The sequence below is a fragment of the Rhipicephalus sanguineus genome, chromosome 1, assembly GCF_013339695.2.
Source record: "Rhipicephalus sanguineus isolate Rsan-2018 chromosome 1, BIME_Rsan_1.4, whole genome shotgun sequence".
NCBI lineage: Eukaryota > Metazoa > Arthropoda > Arachnida > Ixodida > Ixodidae > Rhipicephalus > Rhipicephalus sanguineus.
In genome coordinates, this window is record NC_051176.1 from 310,540,602 (window position 1) to 310,561,080 (window position 20,479).

The window sequence follows — 20,479 nt, forward strand, 5'->3', positions numbered from 1 at the left end:
AAAGGGCCTTCGCTTAGAAGCGGAACAAGGTGGCAAACGTTTAGCAAAACGATAACAACTTTTATAGCAGGTTGAGTTTTCGTCGTACAAAGCCTGCCAGCACGACAATGTCGGATGGGGCGACTCGTCTAACAAGGGCCCGGCATGGCCTTAAATAACTTCCATTGTTTTGTGTCCTCTCCATAATGCTTGGGACGTGGTCCACATCGTCCACCCACTTTTAGGACGTCCTCCACCGATCGTCGTGAAGCATGCACAACACTACACGGCACTGTCGAAGCCAGTCTGATTCCCACGGCCAAGAAGGCAGAGGAATTCCTCCTGCGCGGTCGGGCCACTGACAGTTCGTTGGAGGCCCGCACAGCCCGGTGGAAGACGGACCAGTTCCCGGGACCGTAGCAAAATGGCGTTGGTGGGGGAGACGAGAGTTCGTCGAAACTCTGGCGACTCGCCGATCCTCCCGCGGGAAGAAGAGTTGCTCGAGGGCAGGAACTGTGGCACAACGCTGAATAGGCTGCTCATTTACACAGACTTCACGCAGGCTGTTCGAACGCTGCGAAAATTACTAGGTCCCTGGTTGAAACTTCAGAGGTGCACAGCCTTATCGACTCATGCGCCTGCCCTGTCCGGATTCTGTGGACCCATCGGTCTACACCTGCGTAACTAGATGCAGATGCTGCCTGCCATGCAGCGGAAGTACGACACCCACTGACTCTACTTCTTTTGTCTCCTAAAGAGAGTTGGCTGCTGCACAAAGAATCACCCCGGTACTCACTTATCCCTTCGCATGGATCGGACATTTCCGATAGCCGGAGCAGCTTTAGTCCCTCCTAGTTTGTTAAAAGCGCGATTACCCATTTCGCTAAGATGGTTTCGATAAGATGGTACGGGCCTCACAGACTCCCGCGCGCGCGCGCGCTCGGTCACGACGCGTGACGTCTCGGCGGCAGCGAGCAGGCCTGAAGTTATTTTTTAGGTGGCGTTAGGCCGAACTCATAGAGTTTCGTACAATATTTACTAAAGCGAACTCTGACGTTGCGATCGTTCAGCCACCATGAGAATGACAGGTCGTACATGGATTTGCCTAGTCTTCGTGCTTGCGGCTTCAAACGCAGTTGTGGGTTTATTTATAGCTTTGTTTTGGCTTTTGTTTCGGATAAAAGAATGGCTGCCTGGTTGTGAACCTCGTTAGTTGATTTGAATTGGTCAGCCTAAGAGGGTCAAGGTGGTGAAGTGGGACTGCTGAGCTTTTGCTGAACTTCGTCTTGCGACAAAGCGGCTGCAGCGCACACGAAGCCGAAGAAATGAAGGTTAGGCTAATCCGTGCATTACTCACCATTTCCAAGGTTGTTGAAGCGCCATGCGTCGCAGCTTCCATGGACTAGCGGCAGGTTTCTCTCGAGTGTACTATTATGAGCCTCTATGACGGGACTCACCGAGAGGTGTATGGCACCACGTGGGCACTGCGTTGACTGCTACCATCCGGGTTACTTGGATGCAGTAAAACCTCGGTGATACGAATCTTGTGGGGTTACCAAAAATATTCGTATCATCCGAAATTCGTATCACCAGAACTCATGGAAAATTAGTATGCGACAAAAGAAAGTTGGCATACGTTTTGATTTAGTGTTTCTTATGGCCGCAGCGACGTCATCAACAGCTCTGAATGATTGTCAGTAAACTTATTAGACATCAGCGATTATACTTGTACTTGTAAATATACTGTGCGAGCGCGCGTGTGTCATTAATGAACCAGATGTGTTGTGACGAGTGACCGCTAGCAGACCCTTCCTAATAGTACTGCGCTTTTTTGCATGACACCAGAGTGCTGCGGCGAAAGTAACTTAAGAAGCGCTTTGCACGCGATAGATGAAGGCCAGAAAATTTTAAAATCGCTGTCCTTTGTTGCTGTTATTTTCTTATCATGGTGGTGTTGGGGGCGCTTTTCGGGAGATTTAGGGCCGTGCCCGCACAATCGGCAGGCTTGCTCAAACTTCGGGAGTCCCCCGTGTAAATCGGAGAGTTGGCAGGTGTGCGCGTACGTTGCGAGGCCGAGCTCCTTCGCCAAGACCGTCCGCTTCGTCCATCTTTCATGGGACTTCATGATGGACCCACAGCCCAAGTTTCAGTATTGTTTCATAGAACGTCTGAATGCGAGGACATGGCATGCATCAACGTGGCAGGCACGTGTTAACGCAGGACAAAGACGCTGCTGCCTCGAGCATAGCAGCACGCGTGAACGCGTTGAAAAAAAATCACAGCATATCCGCGAGGTGAATGATGGTGAGGTGGGCAAGCTCCGGAGGTTATGGGTGATACCATTAAGCCTCCGAGAAGTTCGCCCGATAAAATCATCATGCAAACACGTGAGGTACGGTGAAGATCTCGTCCCTGATGCCAGAAACCGCGGTGAGGTTATTATCGAACCAAAGTAGATCACATACGTCGCAACTGTGGCCAAACGAATGAGCGAGGAATTCCCGCTCGAACCGCGCGTCGGCTCCTTGAATGTGAGACCGCTGGCGCCGCTTGGTCACCGCTTCCCGCGCACGAGCACCATCCAGGTCTGCCAGGCGCCGCGCTCGTTTCGCCGCCGCTTCTCGGGCTCGCCTTTCGGGGTCTGCTGCTCGGAGTGCACGTTGCGCCGCGGCGTCATTGGCGCGCACCGTCCCGGGATCCGCCAGGCGCCGCGCTCGCTTCGCCGCGGCGCTCGCTTCGCCCACCAACGATCCGACACGTACGGCGACGATCCAGGAGACTGAGAGAGGCACTCGTTCCCCGCGCACCCAGGCACAGCCCGCTCAGCAGCCAATCGGAGAGTAGCGGCACTTCCACCGCCATCTAGTGGCGATCCAAACAAGCGCACTATTGCACACACTTCTATTGGACTAACGCCATCTAGGAAATGAGACGAGAAATGGTGATGACGACACAGATTGTGTACAGCGCCATCTAGAATATCATCACTCAACTGCAGTTTGTATGTACTTCTATGAGACAGCGCCATCTATTATACTGTTCGGAAGATACTGCCGATTACGCCAGACGCGGGACAAGGTTAGACTAAGAGGAGCTATGCCCCTAAAAAAAAAAGAAACGCGACGTCAACGGCATCTGTAATCTAAACGCGAAGGTGCATAAGGGCCTCCAAGGTTCGGGCGCACAATCTCTGAGGCAAGACGCACCGTTGATGGTCGCGCAGCGCCATCAACGGTGCAATTTCCTAAGGGGGTTGATGAGATCAACCCCCTTAGGAAATCATGTCATCATGTCATGCAGCGCAGCTTTGCAGCTCAAGCTGAAAGCCTTTTGAGTGCCGGGTACCCACCTATCCTACTGGCATCTATAGCTGAAAGCTATTAAAACAGATTAAAAAAAGACTACAACTCCGAGGCTCAGCCGGAATCTAACGACCGAAAAAGACCCGTAGTTTTACCCTACGTGCATGACATTTCCCACCGACTAAAAAAGATAGGGGAGAAGGTCAGTGTGAAAGTGGTGTTTTCGGCACCGGATAAGTTACAGCGGCTCTACAAAGCAGTCAGTCCCCTCATATCACGCGCGACTGTTTGCTCAACCAAGCACAAAACTCGGTTTGTGCCGTGTGAAGTGGGGGTTCTTTACACGATACCACTCTCATGTGGTAATAGGTATATCGGCCAAACGGGGCGCTGCCTTAATGAAAGGCTAAAAGAGCACCATTATAATGTTCACAAAGCAATGCAGGGCCACATTGGAATCCACTGCCGCGATTGTGGATGCTCCCCTATGTTTGATCAATGTGAAGTAGTAAGAAAGCACCCGTCACAAATCACTCGAGAGATTTTTGAAGCGCATTGTATAGCAAGAGTTGGCATCAGATGTATCAGCGCCCTTTCGTTGGCTTTATCTGAACATGAAGTGGCCTTCCTTAATCCGGGAAACCGTCTATGAATCCGTGGCGTGTGACGGTGCTATGGTGTGTCTAATCTTGGCGTTGCGTTAGGGTGTTTTTTGTATGCTTGCGCAAGTCTACATATTTTATGCATTTTCACAATAAAGCTCAGTTGGCAGTTAGCGCTCTGTCCTTTTGTGTCGGTCTGCTCGGCCGTTTCTTCTTCCCCGTTATGCGCTACACCAGTTCAAGTACGACGAACCAACTCGCCCAATCTTCAACACTTGTGGTCTTGGCTACCACTGTTGCGACAGGAGGACCGGGACGCCGAAGTCACCACGTAGGGTTGGGAGACTAGAGCGCAGGGCCCGACATTTAGGACGTTTGTGCTTTCAAAAACGACAAATGTATTTACAGATATGCACAGTGAGTAAGACGATTACAGAGACATCTTCAAATGACGACTGACGACGAGCCTTCTTCCTGCTTTTCTAGACTGGCCTCCTGCCCCATTGGTAGTGGCCGATTACAAGAGGGCAAGGAGGTCCGTAGTTTGGATACGGTACAGTACAATCGGCGCCGGGGCAGCACGTGGGACATTCCACCGGTCACGCGCAGGCCTCGTGGTCCTTGCTCCCCCTTTTTCCTCCGAAGCGCACTGCTTCCCAGAGATCCCAAGGCAGAAAAAACCAGCCAGGCAACGGCCACGTTACCTCGGCAGGTGGAAAATACATGGGAGAACGCGTTCGGCGTGGTTCCCACGCGGGCTCAGCCGCTGAGGATGACAGACCTGCACACGTCGTTATCACTACTCCTTTGCGGGGAAGGATTGCCGGTCACAACACCACTCAGGTCGACCACGTGATCTAGCGCGTGCGACGCATGGTCCTTTGCATCTCTTGCGATTTGTTTAGAAAAGAGCGTCCAGGGGATTTCCCCGGTGAGCAAATGTATGAAGGAGAGCGCAACCGAGGAAAAGCGAGTACTTGAGAATTTAAACTGGAAGAAGGCTGAAGGAAAACTTCCAAAGCGCCTTCACCCGGGTTTAGATGGGGTTCCCATCAGTCTCATTAACGAACTAGAACATAACACTAAAGAAGCACTGTTCAAAGCCCTACAAGAATGCTTACAAAACGGGCACATACCGGACTGTTGGCCACAAAGTAGGATGAACCTAATTTACAGAGGCGAGGGAGAAGAAAACATCCTGCTCATATAGACCGCCAACCGTTACATCGGTACGATAACGGTTGGCGATGCAGGCTACAAAATTGATGATGGAAACATGCGCAGAGCAAAGCGATATTTTGGGAGAACTCCAGAATGGATTTAGAATCGCCAGGTGGTTAATCATATTTGTCCTTAAGGTGTTCATACAACTCTCTAAAATAGAAAACAGGCCCTTGTACGGGGCTGTTCTAGACATCACTAAGGCGTATGACAGCGTTATTTAGGAAATCTTATGTATTGCAAGAAGGGGGCATAGGCGATGACTGTAGACAACTTTTGAGGGAGATATACCGAGAAGATAGTGTGCATTGAATGGGAAGCAATAAGTAGCAAAGAGAATTTTGACATTTGCAAGGAGTTGAGATAGGGATGTCCGTTGTCCCCGCTGTATTCATGCACTAAATGACGAGTGTTGTAGCATGACAGCGAGCACATGGTAGAAGGTCTTGATTCTCGAGGCGCACACTGGCTGCCTCAACACAAGAAGTACACGACAGAATAGCGCCCACAACGATACTCTGGCCAGTATATAAACACACACTATCGGTGCATGCGCAGCCAGCTTGTGAGCACTTACATAGGCCACGCGACTGACGTAACAACACTTCCTTGACGCACAGCTTTAGAAACTACAACACGTCAGGTTGGCGCCATTGCCTTGTGCTCCGTCATAAGGTAACCGGCTGCCCACGATTGTGGGGAAGTGGCAGTGTCGTTGATGACGACGGCTCCGAGCTTTGGTTGGTCGTCGGTGTAGCATCAGGTCACGTCGGGCCGTTGGTGCGATGTCCGATGGTCGCAGGTGGTCCGCGTGCACAAACCGCGCTGTGTTTCGCACATACACTAAATACGTTGAAGACTTTACATGTGTCACGTTTCCAGGCCACCATTTCACAACTCCTCCACGGACAGAACGCACCAGTACACGATCATAGGCGTGCGCAGGGTTCCCTTTCAGGGGGGGGGGGGCGGCGAACGTTCGTCGCAGGGCCCCCTCCCAATTTATGTCGATGTATGGCGCTGATATTGCGCCCCCCTCCCTATTATGTCAATGTGTGGGGCTGATTTTGCGCCCCCCGTCTTCGGTGAATAGGGGGGACGGCCACCCCCCCCCTTGCCCCCACCCCCCCCGTGTGCACGCCTATGTGCACGATCACCAACAGCAAACAGCAAACACTCGCGGTGAACCTCGACGCATGTCAGCAGACTTTTTTATTTCTGGGGTGCTATGCAGGATGGCCCGAGCTTCTCGGGGACACGAGTTTGCTCCGAGCTTGCATTACGGTGGTCATGACAGGAAGACAGTGCGGAGCACGCGATAGCAGCGTTGATAAAAACGGCTACAAGAACGAGAATGGCGTCACAAGCGCATATGCGGCATTTGCGGCTGTTTTCAAAGGAACACCGCGTGCGAATGCGTCAGCGCCGCCACTGAGTCAGCATTTTGACAGTGCAGCGACGTCAGCGTGATTGTCGCGCTATCTTTTTGCCAACTGATCATCGCGCCTCCCACGGGCGTGTTCATGGGCGTTTGTCCTCTTTCGGAAAATTCTTTTGTTCCACCTGCAGCATGGAAATTTCCACTTTCGGAGGCAACAAGGGCGCACACGCAGCACTCTGGTGCAGCTCGTTTCGCTTCTCTGGAATATTACAGATAAATAAACAGACAGGTTACTGCTATACTTACATTACACCTCTGAAAAATTTTCCGTAGTAGCGAATCGGTAGAAACAATGCCTCCACAAACAAGTAAATAGCAAACAAGTAAACAGTTCTCGCCGAAAATCTCACGAGCGTCGCGTGCTTCATAGCTGTGAGTGGTACGTCGTGAGAGCGGTGAAAGTGAATGCGAGACGTCGTAGCCACGTGATGATATAACCTTTAGTTCTTCGTGCGTGTGTGCATAGTCTGTGCGATTAGGCTCGTAGATGAATCGTGCCGCTCGCTGGCGTTGCGTCGTGAGCACTGTTCCTCGGGAAGAGGAAACGTGGTGGGCGGACCCGCTCTTCGCCGCGGGCGTCTGTCAATCAAACTGATTGACGCGCGAACTCGGGCACAAGCTCGTTAATTCTGAAAAGGCCTTAGTTCAACTCGTAACTGTCATAGTGCCGGCGTGCTTGTCAGGTGTTTCGTGCGGCGGACACTACTCAGCAGCTTCTTTGCATATAAAATAATTTGGTCAGCTTGCACTACTTGTGCAAAGGCTGGAGCCATCGGAGGAGCTTGTGATCACCTAGCTTCTTCCGGCTTTTTACGTGGCTTGTCTACTCAGTATGCTTGGTCTGCTTCGGAGTAAGGACCGTGTCAGTTCGGATTCAATATCGGTGCTATTGATTAGGAAGGTCTCAACTAACATGATATTGAATGTCATATCTTAATTGTTAATGTTTTAATTACCACGACATTAATTACCCAGGTTTAGTTCGCAACGTCCTGAACAGAGTGGAGGTAATTATCATAATACTAATTAGCACGATCCTAATTAACACCTCAGTGAGTAAGGTCTTCATTATCTTGGTTTTAAGTACACGCTCCTAATTAGCGTCGTGTTAGTTAGCACTAATTGACTATGTTTTATTACAGCGGCATTAATGACACAGGTTTTTTTCGCAAGGTCCTGAATAGGACTGAGGTAATTAGCATAATTCTTATGAGCACGATCCTAATTAACACACTCCTAATTAGCGTCGTGTTATTTAACATTAATTTTTAGTGTCTTAATTACCACTGCATTAATTCATCATCATCATTAGCCTGTCTACGCCCACTGCAGGGCAAAGGCCTCTGCCATGTTCGGCCAATCAACCCGGTCCTGTGCTTTCTGTTGCGACGTTATACCTACAAACTTGTTAATCTCATCTACCCACCTAATTTTCTGTCTCCCCCTCACGCGTTTGCCATCTCTTGTAATCCAGTCAGTTACCCTTAATGACCAACGGTTATCCTGCCGACGTGCTACGTGGCCGGCCCACATCCATTTCTTCTTCTTAATTTCAACTATGATATCCTTAACCCCCGTTTGTTCCCTGACCCACTCTGCTCTTTTCCTGTCTCTTAAGGTTACACCTAGCATTTTCCTTTCCATCGCTCGCTGCGTCGTCCTCAATTTAAGTTGAACCCTCTTTGTAAGTCTCCAGGTTTCTGCTCCGTAGGTAAGTACCGGTAAGATGCAGCTGTTATATACCTTCCTCTTGAGGGATAGTGGTAGACTACCATTCATGATTTGATAGTGCTTGCCGAATGAGCCCCATCCCATCCTTATTCTTCTAGTTATTTCACTCTCATGGTTCGGCTCCGCGGTTACTACCTGTCCTAAGTAGACGTACTCCTTTACAACTTCCAGGCGTCTCTCATAATCATATCGTGGTTTTGGGACGTTAAACCCCAGATATTATTATTATTATCCTTTACAACTTCCAGTGTCTCGCCACCTATCGCAAAGCGCTGTTCTCTGCCGAGATTGTCCCACATTACTTTAGTTTTATGCATATTAATTTTCAGACCTACTCTTCTACTTTCCGGATCCAGTTCAGCAATCATGAGCTGTAATTCGTCTCCCGCGTTGCTCACCAATGCAATGTCATCAGCAAATGACAGGTTACTGAGATACTCTCCATTAACTCTTATCGCTAACTCTTCCCAGTCTAGGGCCCTGAAAACCTCCTGTAAACACGCGGTGAATAGCATTGGAGAGATCGTGTCTCCCTGTCTTACGCCCTTTATTGGGATTCTGTCGCTTTCTTTATGGAGGACTACAGTGGCTGTGGATCCGCTGTAGATTTCTTACATTATGTTTATATAGGCTTCGTCGATGCCCTGATTCCGCAGTGCCCGCATGACTGCTGATATCTCCACCGAATCGAATGCCTTCTCGTAATCTATGAAGGCAATGTATAGGGGTTGGTTGTATTCCGCGCATTTCTCTATCACCTGATTGATAGTATGAATATGGTCAATTGTTGAGAAGCCTGTACGAAATCCTGCCTGATCCTTTGGTTGATTCAACCCTAATGTCGTATTAATTGTGTTAGCAATTAATTTTGTAAATAGCTTGTAGACAACGGACAGTGAGCTGATGGGCCTGTAATTTTTCAGTTCCTTGACGTCCCCTTTCTTATGGATCAAGATGATGTTGGCATTCTTCCAAGATTCTGCCATTAATTACTCATTCTGGCATTAATTACTCAGGTTTAATTCGCAAGGTCCTGAATAGTACAGATGTAATTAGCATACTGCTAATTAGCACGACCCTAATTAACGCGATCTCGGTGAGTAAGGTCTTGATTAACGTGGCTTTAATTACATGCCTCTGATTAGCGTCGTGTTAGTTAGCATGATCTTAATTACCTTGTTCCTAGCTTTACACGACTCCATTAGCATGGTCTTAGTAAGACGTGGCTTAGTTAGGTCGGCCTTCGCATGAATTGGCCTAATCAGCTTCGTCATAGCAAGCCCTGACTTAGCTAGGTATACCGCCCAGCCAATTAGCTAATCAGCCGGGCGCACGTGCTCTGGGAGCGAGCAGACGATGAAGAAGAGAACGACGAGGGCGCGCGCCGGCCGAGCAATTCGCTAGAATGTACAGGCCGACCATGGTGATTATACACGGGGCCTCGGCGATTAGCTCTAGGCGCCGTGTTATAAGGCATTCGGTCGGAACTAATCTCAGAGGACACGGTGCTGTTTATCCTAAAGGATACTGAGTGCATACATTAAACGCTTGAAAATGAATTCAAACGGCCCGCGCACACACAAAAAATATAGTTAGTAGAGCTTTCTTCCACTTTTCTTGCATGGGTGCACTTCTGCACTCAGTGGAACGACAAACAAATGAAAGAAGTTTGACGACACCACCCAACCTTCTCGACTGCCCTTGACGTGACGCCGCGTTCCATCGTAACCAATGGAACGGAGCGCGCGCTGAGGGATGGATTTCACCTTCTCGTAGTATTAGCTAGTTCAAAAGAGGGTGTCGCCAGAGCTCGGGAAGATCCCGAGTTTCGCCCAACTCGGGCCATCCTGCATAGCACCCCTGCTGTCTTAGCGCTCATTGCATTTCTTACGTCTGAGTGCAGCAGCGACAATCGGGTCCGCAGCCTCCTTTGTATAAATAATTCAGCAGGTGTTCTTCCCGTGAAAGTCTGAGGCGCAGTTCGACAACAGAGCACGAAGTTATCTATTCTGTGTTGCAGCGTTCTACTGGTGCCCTTTTCTGAGTCCTCTAGCACCTGTTAGGCCAGTGCCTTTTTTGATGTCTGAACTGCGCGCTCCGCCGCACCATTAGACTGCGGGTGGTACGGCGGCGTTAGTGTGTGCCTCACACCACTAGCTTAAAGGAAATCTTTGAATTCAGCTGCCCGAAACTGCAGTTCGTTGTCCGTCACTACCTCCAGCGGGAAGGCCATGCGCCGCGAACCAAGGACGCACTACTTCAACGGTCTTCGCCGCGGTTTGGAACACACGTCGATAACGAGAAGAAACGTTGTTTCTTTTTCTTCGGCGAAATCAAACGCACCCGCTTCCACGGATTCCGACATACTTGCCACGAGGACAAGGGTACGGGTTGTGCTGCAGGGAGAACCATCTGCCATATTTCAAATTTGCGCAGTCTGTATTCGAGGGCCTTGTCCATTCCAGGCCACCATACTATTGACCTAGCTGACGCATTCATTCGGGTTATTCCCAAGTGCTGCTCGTGCAGCAATTGCAAAATATCATTTTGCAATGACTCCGGTACTACTACTCTGTTTGTTCATATAACGCACCCGTTGTCTAGACTGAGGTCGAGCCGGCGCACCCAGAATAGCTTTAGCTCCTCAGACACGACTATGGGCCATCCATGCCAGATCATGTCGCGCACAGCCTTCAGCACTTATCCCGTCCCGTTCCTCGACTGACACCATTTGACGTTAAAGGCAAGTCATTTAGGGCTGAAAAGTAAGATTTCTTCGCACTTGCTACCTGTGTCAGGTAACGGTAAGCGGGACAATGCGTGTGCATGCTGGATAGCTGATGCTGGTTTGTGTTTGATTCTATAGGTGTAGTCGGCCAAAAATGTCAGCCAACGATGCACTCTTGCAGTGACTACTGCGCTGTCATGCCGTTTACGATGAAACAAAATTGTCACAGGCTGGCGATCGGTTATTATGTCAAAGGATCGTTTGGAGAGGTACTTGTGACAGCAATCACAGTACTAAGTGCTTCTTTTTCAATTTGTCCATAGTAACGTTCGGCCGCTGGTGATGACCGTGCAGAAAAGAAATCGCCTTTTCCAAACCGTTCAGCACGTGCAATAGCACCGCCCCTAACCCGTAATCAGAGGCATCACATGTCATACAATTTTTTACATTATACAGTTGCAACACACTCTTATCATTCAACAGTTTATTGCATCTTCCGAATGCCTGAGTACATTCGCGTGACCAGTGCCATGTAGTTTCCTTTCGCAGCAAGTTGTGCAGCTGTTCCCAGATCGAGGCTAAATATGGCAAAAAATTTCCCATCAAACCTAAAAAAAGGCTTTCAGCTGAGTCACGTTAGTGGGCCTTGGAGCTTTTCTAATGGCTTCCACTTTTTACGCAGTTTGGTGCAAGCTATGCTTGTCAATCTCGTGTCCCAAGAATGTGTCGCGTTGTTGAAAGAAACTGCATTTTTAGCTTTCACTTTTACGCCATGTTTACTTAGGCGTTGAAACACCTGCTCCACTCTTTCATTTACAACGCTCGTAGTTCTCACCACCATTGACTACATCTATGTAGCAGGCAGTTTCCGGCAGATTACGCAGTATCTGGTCCATGACCGCCTGGAAAATAGCCGGTGCGCACGCTACCGATAAAGCAAGCGGCGGAATCTAAACAGACCGAAGTGGGTGTTAATGGTAAGTAGTTCTCGCGCTTGTTTGTTTAGTTCAAGTTGCAAATACGCTTTCGACAGATCTATGATAGAAAACATTGTTCCACCCTGCAGGTTTCCGAATGTCTTCATGAAGTGGCAAGGATCGACCTTGATTGCTGGGGTTACCGTGACGCCACATAATCTGAGTTCTTGCGTCTCCTTTTTTGAAACAGTTACAAGCGGCGTTGCCAATCAGGAGCGTAGCCAGGGGGGGGGGTGCGAGGTTCAACCCCCCACCCCCAACCCCTGAAAATTTTCAGTTTTGCTTGCGTATATATACACGCATACATTCAAACACACGCACGAACGTACATAAAGTATGATTGAACCCACCTCAGCCCCCCGAAAAAAATAGCCCACGTGCTACGCCTCACCCTGTATATGACACCAGCTTTTTCTAGCTTGACAAATTCTTGTGCAACTCACTCGCGCAAAGCGTATAGCACTGGTCGCGCTTTCATGAATACAGGGCGCACGTCATCCTTCAATTCAATGCTGCATTTGAACCCCTTAATTGTGCCAAAACCCTCGTCAAACAAATCGGGAAATTTCTCAACAAGCAATGCTTCCTTAGCCACAAAATTTACTGATAATACTTCAAGCCAATTCATTTTGATTTTAGAAAGCCAAACAGCGTGGGCATTCCAGCACCCTGCGATTCTTTCACTATGACCTGTGGCAGTTCGCAGCACTGGTCTTGGTATTGCACCTTGACATCCATAATGCCGACGGTTGGGACCGTCGTGCCATTGTACGGGGCTAGGTTTACATTTACTTGTCTGCAAGAGGCATTTGGGAAGTGTTTAAGACCCACTTCTTCTAAGAATATTGACATCGCTGCGCCCGCGTCAAGTTCCACAGGTATCACTATCATTTATGCGAACCTCAATTAAAGTATCCTCATTGTGGTTCGTGTGACACAGAGACAGTAGCTCGTTAGCATTGTCGTTCTCGCATTCTTCGCTCTCTACTGTTACACGCTTAGATTTGCACCTTATAGCAATATGACCCTTTTTTGTACACTTATATTAGGTACTCTTCAGAAATGGGCAACTCACGGGTGCATGCTGTCCTCCGCAACAAAGACACATTCTTTTTGTTTCCGCTACCCACTTTGTGAAGCTGGACTGAGTCGGCGCTTCCCTCGAAGGTGCTTTACTCGGTTGTGCGACTCTCTTTTGCCAGTGGATGTCTTCAGTTTCTACAGGTGCTCCTTTGCAATTAGTTTACAGTATTTCTTTCGTGTCTTGTGTTGCCGCTTTCATGGCTATGGCTACGCTGCATGCGCGTTCGCACGTTACTTCACCGGCTGGCATTGCCAATGGCCTGCACCGTACTCCCTCGGTACGCAGTCCAGCCACGAGCCAGTCCCGCAACGCGTCGGTCAAAAATGTGCCGAATTCGCATATTGCAGCCAGTTTCTTCAACTCGACTATGAAATCTGCGACAATCCCATGCGGCTCTTGCTTTCGCTGGTGAAAGCGATACCGTTTGGTGACCAGGGAGCGCAATGTTCGTTCAGAACGTCAACGACTTCTGCGAATGACGCCTTAGCTGGTGTTTTAGACAGCAGCAAGCTCCGGAGCGTCACGTAAGCCTTCTCACCTATAGCCGTGAGGAAGATTGGTTTGCTACGGTTTGCTTTACGGCACGGATTACACGGACAATCAGTGTATGAGATAAGGCACGACTACCACCAAGCGCTCGAGGAAGGATATGATATTATATTTCAGTTGTTGCCGAGTCATTGCGGAATTGTCGGCAATGACCACGCGGATGAAGCTGCACGATCGGCTCATGACCAAGACCTGCGGCTACCCATACCACTCTTGAGAACGGACGCCGCGCAGCGACTGCAATCACTTGCACGCCGTATCACGCTGTTACAGTGGAATGTGCAGGGTTTTCCTAACGCTCGCCTGTATTCGATTGACCCAAATTTGCAACTTCGTTTGCGATGGGGCCTCTCACGCCGCGATACAACTTTGCTGTGTCTCATGTGGTTGGGCGTGGCATTTACGAATGCGTATTCGTGTCTAATTCGAATGGCAAGGAGTGCGGCATGCAACACTTGCGCGTGCGAGGAGCCGCTTGAACACATTCTATGCCACTGCCCATCATACCAGGCTCAACGACGTAGTATAGAAGCCAAGCTCCGTCACCTGGATTCAAGACCACTGACAGAAAAGAAGATCCTGGGACCTTGGCCTAGCGTATCGCATATGCGCAAGACCACGAAAGCCCTGTTGTGCTTCTTGAGGACCACCGGACTTCACGAGCGACTGTGAACTAACAGCGCGAGTTCGTGTTGTGTAGTTTCAAGCTAACTGTTCATCCATCTCTTTCTTACTCTCCTTTTTTCTCTACCCTTACCTTTCTATTATTCCCCCTTCCCCCACCCCAAGTGTAGGTTAGCCAACCGAGACAAAACTTGGTTAACCTCCCTGCCTTTCCTCTTCGTTTCTCTCTCTCCCTATTGGAAGCTTCTTTGCTTCGGCGATGTCATTGGCCGCGACAAATACTTCGATGCCTCGAAGTTGCCGTCATCTTCTTGGAACATGGGTAACTTCCAAACAGCGGTCGCCATACACAGTTTGACCTGGTTGGTGTGGGATTCCTGAAGCAACAAAACGTAGCCGGCAGAAGGGGCAGAACGAAAGAACTTTATTGCTCGGTGTTACTGGCTTTATAACTAAACAGGAAAGGTGACATGGCTAGTCATGATAAGCAAGAGTACGACACGTGCAAACAGTACTGCTCTTGTTATGCATCAGTACGCGTGCTTGATAACACTGCATTCCTCCCCCCTAAGCAAGAGTAAGCGAGACGATCCGGTGGTTTCCGCTGGCGAATCGAACGTCGTAGTGGTTGTTGGTCTTCGGCTTGAGAGTTGACTTCTCGTACTTCCGTATCTTGATGAGCGTCTGCCTGCTTGGGAGTACACTGAGCTTCGTCGTTTACTTGGCTCCGCTTGCTAGGTGATGACCCTGAGTCCAGCCGTGGCCGGAGTTGATTTATGTGGCGCCGCTGCGGTCCCTCCGGTGTTTCTAGTGTAACCATGCGTGCTCCTCATGGACACTACTGTCGCCGGCATCCATCTCTGACTAGACTAGTACTGGCGCGACCATACACGCCTTCCTGATTGAAACCGCGTTTGGGCTTTTGCTTGTGCTTGCACAGGTTCGCCGGAACCATCATTTTCGGCCACCTTTTTGTCTGTGAGCGAAGGCGTCAGCCTGCTTCGGGGACGAAAGCCCAACAGCAGTTTTTCTGGCAATTTTCCTCCTTCCAAAGGGTGTCGTTTTGTAACGTAATAAGAACTTCATCAGTCGTTCTTGCAACGTACCTGTCGGATTCTGTCGAAGCCCTTCCTTTATGGTCCGCACGGCCCGTTCCGCCTACCCATTTGACTGCGGATAGTATCCGCAGTTCTCGCGTGTTTCATGTGGCTTTCCTGCAAGAAACTTGACATGGTGGCACTTGAAAACTGTGATCCGTTATCCGATACTAAGCACTATAGGAGGCCAAAACGTGCGAAAATACCTTGCAGTACGTGAATGGTGGCCTCCGCCGTGGCGGTCTTCAAAGGTATGGCCTCAATCGATTTAGTCTCGGCGTTCACCAACACAAAAACCTGGTAGCCATTGATGGGGCCCGCAAAATCCATGTGCAACCTGTACCAGGGTTTGTTGCTCGCCGGCCAAGGAGACGGAACTTCTGCGGCAGGCTTGGGCCTACATTTTATACACTGAGAGCAACTTTGAATCAACAGTTCGACGTCCCTGTCTAATCCGGGATACCAAAAAAACGAACGCTCTGCGCTTCATCGCGCTGATACCGGGGTGACTATCATGCAGTTCCCTTAGCATGCACCGTCGCGCCGCATCTGGCAACACTACTCGATGGCCCCAGTAAATCAGATCATGAGTGGCCGCGAGCTCGTCACGGCGAGAAAAGTACGGCATAAGGTGTTGCTGTGCTGCAGATAAGCGCCATGGCCATCCGCGCGTCATCCATACCCTGATCTGATGAAGCGTGTTGCCCGTGCGGCTCAGGTATGCTAATAGCTGAGCGGAAAGGACCATGGAATTTCGTCCCCGTGTGGAGAGCACGTATTCCATGGGTTCTTGCCCTCCTCGATCCTCCAAGCAGGGCAATGGTAGACGACTGAGAGCGTCTGCGTTAGCATTTAGCTGTCCTTGGCGGTACTCGAGGTCATATTGGCAAGCCGAGAGGAGCAACGCCCACCGTTGAATTCTCGCTGCTGGCATATGCGGAATCGGCCTCTCCGGATGAAACAGTCCCATCAGTGGCTTGTGATCTTTCACCAGAGTAAAATGCTTCGCCAACAAATAATCTCGAAACTTGATAACGCCGAATACCAAGGCCAACGCTTCTTTCTCTAATTGCGAATAATTTCGCTCAGCAGCTGTCAGGGTTCTCGAGCGGAAAGATATGAGATAACGTTGGTTCCCAATTCGGTGTGACAGCACCGCGCCAACCCCATCCGGTGACGCATCGCATTCAAGCCGCAAAGGCTTTTCGGGGTCGTAGTGTACGAGAAGTTCCGCTTCCACCATTGCGCGCTTCGCTGCCTTGAAGACTTCCTCGTGTTCGGCTCTCCATTGCCATCGCGCTGCTTTAGCCAGCAGCCGATAGAGGGGATACAACGTGGTGACATGGTTAGGCAAAAACTTGGCGTAATATGTGATCAGTCCCAAAAATGATTTCAGCTGGCTCACCGTCTCTGGTCTTGGTGCAGCGGTGATGGCTTCCATATTGTCGGGGGGATGGAGGCCCGTTGCGTCTATCTTGTGGCCCAAGAACGACACTTGCTTCTCGTGGAACCTGCATTTGTCAAGGGTCAACTTAAGTCCATTGTCCCGTAGCCGCTCAAAGACTCGCCGCAGAGTGGAGTCGTCGTACTGCTTTTCGGCTACGATGATGTCATCCAAGTACACCTTGACGCAAGGCAGGCCTTGCACAATGGACTCGAGGCGACGCTGGAACAAAGCTGGAGCAGATGCGATGCCGAAAGTGAGGCGGTTGTATGCAAACAGCACCTTGTGTGTGTTCAACACAGCCATTTTTCGTGCCTCGTCGTCCAGTGGAAGTTAATTATACGCGTGCCGCTGAACACCCCCCCCCCCCCATACAGATGCGAATATGTCCTCAATTTTCGGCAACGGGTATTGTTCCAAATGTGTTGCCGGATTCACGGTCTATTTGAAGTCCCCGCACAGCCTAATATCCCCGTTACGTTTGACTACGGGCACGACGGGCTTAGCCCACTCCGAAACTCTCACTGGTGAAAGCACTCCTTCCTGTACTTGGCGGTCGATTTCTGCCGACACCTTATCCCGAAGCGCAAATGGCACTGGTCAAGCCTTGCAAAATCGTGGTACAGCAGCCTCTTTTTTTGTGTAGCTTCACAGGCGGCCCCTTGCAGCAACCCAAACTCTCCTCGAAAATTTCCGGAAATTCAGCCACCAGTTTCACCGTGGCTGCGTCGCATCGAACGACATTTACGTTGTCCGGCACAAATTCTTCCAGTAACGCCGTGCCAGCATTCCGGAAGGCTTGGGTGGTGTTCCGGCCGCACAGCAGAGGCCCATCGCAATCCGCTACAACTAGCGAGCTCTCCACTTCCGTGTTACCGCATTTGACTTTCATAGTCACTCGGCCAAGGACCGGCAGCGGCCCCAGGAAGCACGTGAGGCGCAGTGAAGTCGCCTCCAGCGTCGGCCTTCTTTGGAATTACGCTGATAGTGGATCCCGTATCTACCAGCATGCGTAGTTTCCGACCCTTCCAGATGAGATCCCTTTCGAATGGCCGAACGAATTCGTTGCTACTGTAGCTGTGAGCCACCAAAGCGTAGAGTATTTCTTCTTCACCGCCGTCTAGCTCCTTCACAGCGCAAGTTCCCGAGGGGTTACCGCGACCGCTGGAGCACTTTCTCGCCAAGTGTCCCTTCCTGCCGCACTTGTGGCACGTCGCTTTCCTGTGCCTGCACATTTCCGAAGCATGGTTCGAGCCCCATCTCCAGCATTGAGTAGACTCGGTCATGGATGCATAGCCTTGTCCGGATTTCTGCGGATTCATCCTGTGCCTCTGTACAAAATTGTCGACAACATTGTCGTTGAAGCTCCTCTCTTGCATAGCCCGCACATTTGTTTCCGCCGTTTCTGCAGCTAGAGCAAAAGCCTCTGCCTCAGCCAAATTCAACTTCCTTTGCGACAACATGTGTCGTCGAGCTTGTTCGTCACGGATTCCGCAGACAATCTGATCCCGCAACATGCGGTCCAAAAACTTCTCCAAATTGCAATCCTTTGCGAGACGTCTCTGGTCAGTGATATAGTCCCGTACCTTTTCGCCTTCTGCTTGATTCCGCATGAAAAAAGCGTAGCTCGCTGCAATCTCGTTAGCTTGGGGATCGAAGTGGTTGTCCAGCAGCTGTACGACGGCGTCATAGCTAAGGCTGTTCACCGATTCTGACTGGCACTGCCCCTGAAGCACGCGAACAACGCTGTCACTTAGTGCCGATACCAGAAGCGCACGCCATTTTCCTGGATCTGTGATGACATGGTCCTCAAAAAAGGCCTCCAAACGGACATGGTAAGTGCTCCAGCTACTGGTCGTGTCGTCGTACTCGGGTGGCCTGGCGTTCATCGTGCAACTATCCCATACTCGTCGCCACTGAAGTAACGGAACGTAGCCGACAGAAGGGGCAGAACGAAAGAACGTTTATTGCTCGGTGTTACTGGCTTTATAACTAAACAGGAAAGGTCACATGGCTAGTCATGATAAGCAAGAGAACGACACGTGCAAACAGTACTGCTCTTGTTATACGCGTGCTTGATAACACTGCAATTCCTAGAAGCATGCGGCGTGTCCCATCCTCGTCGTGAGTTGTTGTAGCATGATACCGGGCACATGGTAGAAGGTCTTTATTTTCAAGGCTCACACTGGCTGCCTCAACACCAGAAGTACAGAACAGAATAACGCCTACAATCATACACTGGCCACTATATTCCAACGCGCGCTTCTTTATTATTTTTATCTAACAAGTCTGTTGCACGCGTAGCCGCTGCCTTGCGCAAGCCGCGTCGTAATGTCTGGGGACCTTCCAGATTATGTTAGAATCTTCTTATACCCTTGTTACACAGGCAAGTTAACCGCAGTTACGACCAACTACGGTTAACCGCGTTGAACCACGGTTAGCGCCAACTAGAGCACTGCACGGGCTCGGGCCTACCCGAAAACCCGAGCCCGGCCCGGCCCGTGGGCCGGGCCGGGTAAAGTAGTTTTCACGGCGGGCCCGGGCCTGGCCCGGGTCTGAAGCTCCGGGCTTAGGGCCGGGCCCGGGTTTGAGGTGGCGGGCTCGGTTCGGGCCGGGCTTGGACTTTGCTCAGTTCTTAAAGGGACACTAAATTGAAACAATGAATCGGTTTAGACTGATAAAGTATACTCTGAGAACTCGAATGTCGTTAATTTCATCATCATAAGTTTATTCAGGAGAAAATCAAGGTCAAAGTTCTATTTTTTTAATGTTGCCCCGACGTCATTGATTTCAAACTTAATTTTTGTCGTAATTTGGGGACATTAGCTCAATGATATTTCCTGAAACTTGGCTTGTTAAGTCTGTGACTTCCCCAGATGTCAATGTACTGCATTTTTTACCGATTAGGAACTACGTAGGCCCCAGTAGACGCCGTCAGAATCTCTGACGTCACGGTGTTTGCAGTGCGAAATGCCACGTGGCTTCGCTACTCGCATTTTCCTTTTGTGCGTTTTCACGCTTACGAAGAGTCTTGTCGCGGCGAGCGTGGTTATTTTGGAATTGTAAAAGAGTAATTTACTTATAATAGAAAAAGCGTTTTTCTCATTAGTGTCCTTTCAAGTTTCTTCCACATACGTAGTGCCTACATACATGTTCCAAATTATGTACCGAAAAAGCGTTTCATATATGTGGTGCAGGGTATTTGGGGAAGTTTATGAAGTACAGGTACTGAACTTCGTTTACTTCTTGCACATGGGGCTACTTGAATTAGCTGAAACGGGCGAGCTAAAATTATATAGATCAGGCGCTTATAACATCTGGCTAGTCTGTGCTTCATTTGCATTCGTTGGGATTTTATATCCCAAATGTTATTCTTTAATCGCAGTAATAAATGTAATATAATAAATTGATGCCTTTAACTTATCATCACAAGAGCGATCACAGAGTTCCAAAGCGGGGAAACATTCTTGAAAATTCCAGCCCTCCACTAAAGCGAAAGTACAGCGCGTAATCTCGTTACATCGAATCCCTATAAAGACACATTCTTTTTTCATCGCTCCGCCACAGCTCCCAGTGGTCATGTGACGCGATATGGACATGCACAGACTGCTCTGTGTGCCCACACTGGTAATGTCTTAGCTTTCGTCTTGCTCCGCTATATCAGGGGTCTCAAAGTCACCTCAGCGAACGGGCCGCATTG

The 20,479-nt window shown here is 49.8% G+C and overlaps 2 protein-coding genes across 2 annotated transcripts; both read right to left on the reverse strand.

Moving 5' to 3' along the window:
* Positions 1 to 261: 261 nt before the first annotated feature.
* Positions 262 to 17,085, reverse strand: LOC125757542 (uncharacterized protein K02A2.6-like). The gene is made up of 2 exons (XM_049413115.1): positions 16,741 to 17,085; positions 262 to 492 (listed from the first exon to the last, which is right to left on the reverse strand). The coding sequence occupies exons 1-2, from the start codon at positions 17,083 to 17,085 to the stop codon at positions 262 to 264; spliced, it is 576 nt and encodes a 191-aa protein (XP_049269072.1).
* A 566-nt stretch (positions 17,086 to 17,651) lies between these two features.
* On the reverse strand, positions 17,652 to 18,668 carry LOC125757543 (uncharacterized). Its single transcript, XM_049413116.1, has one exon. The coding sequence runs from the start codon at positions 18,666 to 18,668 to the stop codon at positions 17,652 to 17,654; it is 1,017 nt and encodes a 338-aa protein (XP_049269073.1).
* Positions 18,669 to 20,479: the final 1,811 nt, after the last annotated feature.

Bases quoted from the DNA above. Each gene is read 5' to 3' on its own strand.
- LOC125757542 (XM_049413115.1), bottom strand. From the start codon at position 17,085: ATGGCTGTGTTGAACACACACAAGGTGCTGTTTGCATACAACCGCCTC. The intron at 493-16,740 runs GTGAGCCAGCTG...GTTGTGCCACAG, and splicing joins CTGCACCAAGACCAGAGACG to TTCCTGCCCTCGAGCAACTC.
- LOC125757543 (XM_049413116.1), bottom strand. From the start codon at position 18,668: ATGAACGCCAGGCCACCCGAGTACGACGACACGACCAGTAGCTGGAGC.